This window comes from Patella vulgata, chromosome 4 (genome assembly GCF_932274485.2).
Source record: "Patella vulgata chromosome 4, xgPatVulg1.2, whole genome shotgun sequence".
Classification (NCBI taxonomy): Eukaryota; Metazoa; Mollusca; class Gastropoda; family Patellidae; genus Patella; species Patella vulgata.
The window spans coordinates 79,330,979-79,337,269 of NC_065882.2; the positions used below are offsets into that span (position 1 = coordinate 79,330,979).

General features: G+C 33.3%; 1 protein-coding gene across 2 annotated transcripts; it reads right to left on the reverse strand.

Moving 5' to 3' along the window:
• Nucleotides 1–5,121, reverse strand: LOC126819402 (scavenger receptor class F member 2-like). Of its 2 annotated transcripts, XM_056100519.1 has the most exons (6): nucleotides 5,022–5,121; nucleotides 4,311–4,538; nucleotides 3,645–3,875; nucleotides 3,095–3,517; nucleotides 1,933–2,053; nucleotides 1–898 (listed from the first exon to the last, which is right to left on the reverse strand). In XM_056100519.1, exons 1-6 carry the CDS (start codon nucleotides 5,044–5,046, stop codon nucleotides 652–654), a joined length of 1,275 nt encoding a protein of 424 aa, XP_055956494.1. In that variant the 5' UTR covers nucleotides 5,047–5,121; the 3' UTR covers nucleotides 1–651. The 2 variants fall into 2 exon arrangements, with proteins under 2 accessions (XP_055956494.1, XP_055956495.1); XM_056100520.1 differs by lacking the exons at nucleotides 4,311–4,538; nucleotides 5,022–5,121 and having other exon boundaries at nucleotides 3,645–4,056.
• Between the last annotated feature and the right edge of the window lie 1,170 nt (nucleotides 5,122–6,291).

The following is a 6,291-nucleotide window of genomic DNA, read 5'->3' on the forward strand; positions in this document are numbered from 1 at the left end:
ATTTTATTGAAGTATTTCGTATATAAAATTTTAACACTAAATATTTCTTACATAAAATCTACAGTGTTGATTCATTGTTGAAGTGTTTCGTATATAAAATCTAAGTGAAATAGTTCTTTCATCAATAAATATAGAATAGTTTTGGTGGGTACTTTACATATGCAATTATTGATTATTAATAACGTTATAAACATAATATAGAATAATGTTTACAAAATATTCATCTTTAGATATATAAGCATGGATTGTTATGATAAATGCCTTCAAGAGAATTTTTAATGCATGGGAAGTTAAACAATTTATCTTCATATTATATGAACATTATATAAAAGTATTAAATTTAACTCAATATATCATGTTTTATTAAAATTTCTATTTGATTTTGTTGAAATCTATAGATGCATCTGCCCGTCTTTAATACCCCGGATGCAATTTAAAATCCGGAAGTTACACCCCATTCCATTTATTATCTAATGTGTGGTTTAATGTATCATACATATGTCTCATATACAATTGAATTATTACATCTATTTGATTATGTTAGAATGTTTGATTATCTTTACATGTATTATCTAATGTATAATCTAATATATCATACATGTACAGTATACATTATTGCATCTATTCTATATACAATATACAGTATTATACCTATTTGATAGATGTATATGTATTTGGCGTATCGTCTGATGTGTGATCTAATGTATCGTACATATTTATCGTATTGTCTTCTGTATTAAACGACTGGTTTTCATATTCTACATTACGTGTATTAGTTGGAATATTTTGATATGCAGTGGTTACTGCATCATCTGATGTAGAACTAGGCGGGTTCAAATCTGTATTACTGTAAATATAATCAGGAACAGTGACTCCCTTGTGCTCACATGCGTCACACCTGAAAATATTTATACGAAAATCTATTCTTCCCCACAGTCAGAACTGGCGGCGATTATTAAGCAACTTTTAAATTCAACAGTATTGCATCGTTTATCAAAATAGTGACGTATATAAAAAATACTTTTCAGCATAGGATACAACAGGCCTAAGTACGCTATTGTATGATCCATGTCAGGCCTGTCTAGGTTAGGACATCATACAAAATATCAACGAACTTGTGCGACTTTTTGTTATTAACTAAATACACGCGTCTTTCATTTTGCCATATCTATACTAATATTTGTGACTGTCGTTTGTCTGTCTGTCTGTTTGTCTGTCTGTTCGGGGTTGGCGGCTACACTAGGTCCGCCACACTGATCCGCAGTGAATATTTGCTAGGCCGCTACAATCACTGATAAGGATGACATCGATGCGGCTTAATGAGCCAGAAATATTAACTTTTTTCCTGCGACAAATTAAATTCTAAAACATTTTTTTTTATGTATTGGAAAAATAAATAAAGGCGTTTGACGTATTTGTAGGTAAAATTTATTTCCTATTTAGTGTAAATGGGTATTAAAATGACTAAAATGCAGCATTCTCTCCGAAGCAGTAACGTCTTATGTAAACAATGCACGCGCCATTCAGCCAATGATTGACGCCGCGTGCTGTGACAGCACGTGTTAAGGCAGTCATCTTTGACAGAGATATATCACTAGACTCGTAATTCTCTGTGAAACAGATTGTAGGTCTGCCCCGAGTCTGAAATTTGGGGTATAGGGGTAGCTCGGACCGGGGAGTAACATAGGCCAGGTGGCGTTAGTCTACCACTTCCGGTTTCGGGGTTATGACCCCCGAGAGAAGCCGGGCATTCTTCTAGTTGGTATATAAATCACAGCAACGCGAAATACCAATGAACAATATTCATTCTGAATAATTCACAGTGAACAGACTACTTTGAAGTGCATAGCCCAAACACTATCATAATATGCAAAGCATGGGTTTCGTTGTTAAACTGTTATAGGGAAGATAACGATAAATAATACATGTTACCGTTTCTTGTAGAGATGACATGACAGGAAGGCAGTTAACGAACCAAGTATACCACATAGAACACCAATTGCAACATATACCACACGACTTATTGTTGTACATTCACCTAGACCTAAACCATCTGTTAAAGATAATGTCATAGTGTTATTTCGTTATCTTAATGTTGTACTTGTTTATTCAAATATTGTACATTATTGTACGCAAGGTTAAAGGACAATATTGGTGTCAGTCATTATCACGTGTGATAGAATTGGTTAAACACGTTCCAAATATAATTTTAACACAGAGATCCTTGCTACGATAGATGCGTAATGAAGGTTTCAATAATCGGAAGTGACGAACGCAAAATGAAAACACGAGTTATCCCTCTATATAACTGAGTGAAGTGACGAGTGATATATACATGGACGAATTTCTGCTCACTAATAATTCCTTCGAAGATCAAAAGTTGTTATAAGAGACTGTAAGAAGATATCTGACAATTCAAAAAGGTAATTGAATGTCATTGGATAAGAGAACAAGAGAAAATTAGAAATAGTCCGTGCATTCCTTGTTTTTATTCATTCTATACTTAATAAAAACCTGGTAATGCACGGACTTTTTTTTATTGTTCTTTCGTGTTCTCTTATCTAGTGGCAGTCAATTCTTTTTATGGATTGTCAGATATCCTCTCACAGTCTCACACAATAACTTTTGGTCTTCGAAGGAATTATTAGTGAACAGGAATAAATTCGCCTATGTATATGTTATCACTCGTCGCTTCAGTCAGTTATAAAGAGGGAAAACTCGTGTTTTACTTTTGCGTTCATCACTTCCGAGTGTTGAAACCTGCATTACGCATCTATCGTAGCAATGATCTCAGTGTTAAAATTATATTTGGAACGTGTTTAACCAGTTCTATCACATATGTGATAATGATTGACACCAATATTGTCCTTTAAAAATACTAAAGACTGGGTAATAGCTACTGCGATCATTATGTCATATATAGCACCCATAACATACATCGCATATATCCGTTTATAATTTTATTAAAGATAATACCATCGTCTTCTTTCGGTTTATCGCGATAGTATTTTGCTAACTCAAAATTTAATGTGTTATTTCAAACGTTATTGCCTTATTCGGAAATATTTCTTTTTCGACATAAATCTTCGTTTACCTGCAATACAACATGTACATTTCCCAACATTCCTATAACATCCACAGGCACATACTTCACTACAGTTCATATCACATCTATCACCATATCTTCCAATAATACAGTTAGTGCATAAACCATTTCTATCACAAGTAACACTGGTCTGGTCTGGGCTTGGTTGACATTCTATACCACATGTTAGGTTACAGTATGGACCAACTGTATCAGGTTTACAGTCATTACATTTACCATCAGATTTAGAACATTGATTGTTTAAACAACCATTACCACAGTTCTGTTGACGTTTTGTACCATAAAAACCTGTTTTACAATCTCTAGTACAAACACCAGTAGTAGAATCACAGCTGTCGCCACGGCAGGTATTACATGGTTGACATGTATATCTTGATGTACTGTAGTAACCAGTATTACATTGTGCTAGATCTGTAATATAGATGAAATATAGTATCACATTGTACTAGATCTAATATAGATCATATAAATGAAAAACCTGTTTAAAAACATTCCAAAATGACGTTAGTAATTGCATCACGGGAATAACGTAATATACCTGAAAATATTTCAACTTCACACAATGTTAAGGAGTCGTTACGGCTTGACACATAGGCAGTTCTACCAGAAAATGATGTAGATGAACCTTGATTACATCCTGTTACAGTATAAACAGACTGTATTGTTGATGTTGTATCCTTAAAACATGATGTAGAGGATTGAAATCCTGTTTGATTACATTGGCCGCCAAAACCTGTCCTTATCTCAAATCCCTGTAACCTACTCCACCCTAAAAACAAACAAATAATATAATTTAAATAAAACGCACAACCAAACTCTAAAAATATAAAGCACAACCAAACCCTGAAAATAAACATGATATATTAACTATAAAGCCGCTACTGCAATCGATCACAATGACAAGTGGAATTCAGAGAAAACCATTCTTGTTTAGCAACATTTAAAGGAAATTTAACGGTCTTAATCGGTAGACAAAATACTAAACACGAATATACAAGCTGCCACTACTACAACTATAAAACATGTCACGTGTATAATAAAAGATATATCACGGAACATTATTTTGCAATTATATAAAAGTGTCTGATCGATAGATTGAACAAAGTAAGTCCTCGTGATGTTGCCTGTTCTCCGTCAGCACGACTACGGAAACAATAACTCTTCACACCGTTAGGTCATAATGTATCTGTTAATATATACTTACACCTCGTGTCTTGTCTGTTATATATTTTAATTTGGTTGAAATAATACAACTGTTGTAAATCAACACACCACCAACCAGACTGTCTTTCTATTGTATGAGTACATGATCCACCACTATTAACAAAATCACTATTAGTATCACCATCTACAGCTCTAGAAGCATTACCCCCATATTTTGTAGAACTCTGCTGTACAAATTGTTGACCAAGAGCAACATTCGTGGGAGTAGCTGTTTAAAGGGATATAATATATTGGTAAATGCATCTGTTTAAAAACGAATATTGGAGTTTTGGTAAGGAACAACGCATATTTTGTTACGTTGTCTAAAATAGAATCGTTCAACCACGCCCGCAAACCACGACCAAAAAGGGAAAACATTCGCGGTAAACTCTCCTGTGAAATATATCCCAATTGTCCCTTGAAAGAAACTTGATGTTGATTTCATCACACACATATATATATATATATTTTAAAATAGAGAAAGGCATTTTAATAACGCATAAGTGTGTGAATACACTTTATTATAATGATCCGCAATATCGTCTATGTACATGTTGGGTGTGCCTTGGTTTATTATTTCTTAACAGAAGTAATTTAGCCCGCGTGTCCTTACTAAAAGCCTGAGGCAACGACTCTGTTTATATAATAGTACCTACTACGACTCCGAAGCTATATATGTTTAAATCATCCAATCAAATAAAACAAGTATTACCTGTACAAACACCACATGACTTCATACAGTTCTCTCTATAAAACTCATCTATAGGATATACAGTATTACCACATGATTGACAGTTAGTGTTGATGGTATCTCTACATACATCTAATGCTGGAATGATTACACGATTATATACGGTTATATTGGGTCATCCACAACCCCCCCCCCCCCAAAAAAAAACAAACAAAAAAAACAAAAAAACCCCAACAAATATGTATAGTTTAAGTTTACTACATTTACCATAATCTACATGAAATAAACAAAACATATTAAAACAAATCATAAATCCACAAAATGTTACTCCCGACAACAGTTCGATTCTTAGATCACTTATACGGTGCTCAACTCTTCCGTATTTTCGTTTTATAAATATATACTGTACACAAACATGAGCATTTGCAATTTTTAAAGATATGTTGTAATTGGAGTGATAAACATCCTTTTACAGTGTGTTTCTAATCATATATTTGATTGATTCGTGAGTAAATTTTGAATGCAAGAGAAGTGAATAATATTTAAGATACTCTAACCAATGACACATGAACTAACCTTATTATGTTAACCGTTAACTAGATAGACAGTAATAATAATGATACAGTCTATAATTCTTTGTTTGATCGTACAATAATCATAATATATTTACATTCCAAATACATACAATGGTCTAAAACATTAAAATGTCAACATGTTCATAGTTTAAAAGCACGTTTAAAAAGTTGAGTTTTAAGATTCTGTTTAAAAACAGCAACATTGGTAGAGTGGTTTTTTTTACATGACAAGGTAATTCATTCCACTCGTTAGTAGATGCGCCAAAAAATGCCCGTTCACCAATTTTAGGTTTTACTGTAACACGACATAAGTTTTTATCAGCAAAGCGCAGGTTCCTACATTGTTTATACGGTGTTAAAAGTTCATTAAACATACATTATGCAAGAGCTTAATCTGCCTATTGCAGGTCTTTCTTTAGGCCTAACATGTTATCTAAATTATTAATTAGACATTAATTAACTTATCTAGAGTATAATCAACTCCCGATGTCAATGCTAGCCTGCGATATTTATTGGATTATGATCCGATTTGCTGTTCTACTTCCATTTTTGATTTAATAATGAAGTGGATAATCGAGACTATGTTTTTATCGTACCGACTTTGCTTAATTCTCGGTTCAAAGTGGATCAATTTGACTGAAATTTTCAGCAAATCACCTTTACATCATGTAGGTTTTAACTATTATAGTGTGAAGGACCAACTCAAGATACTGTGG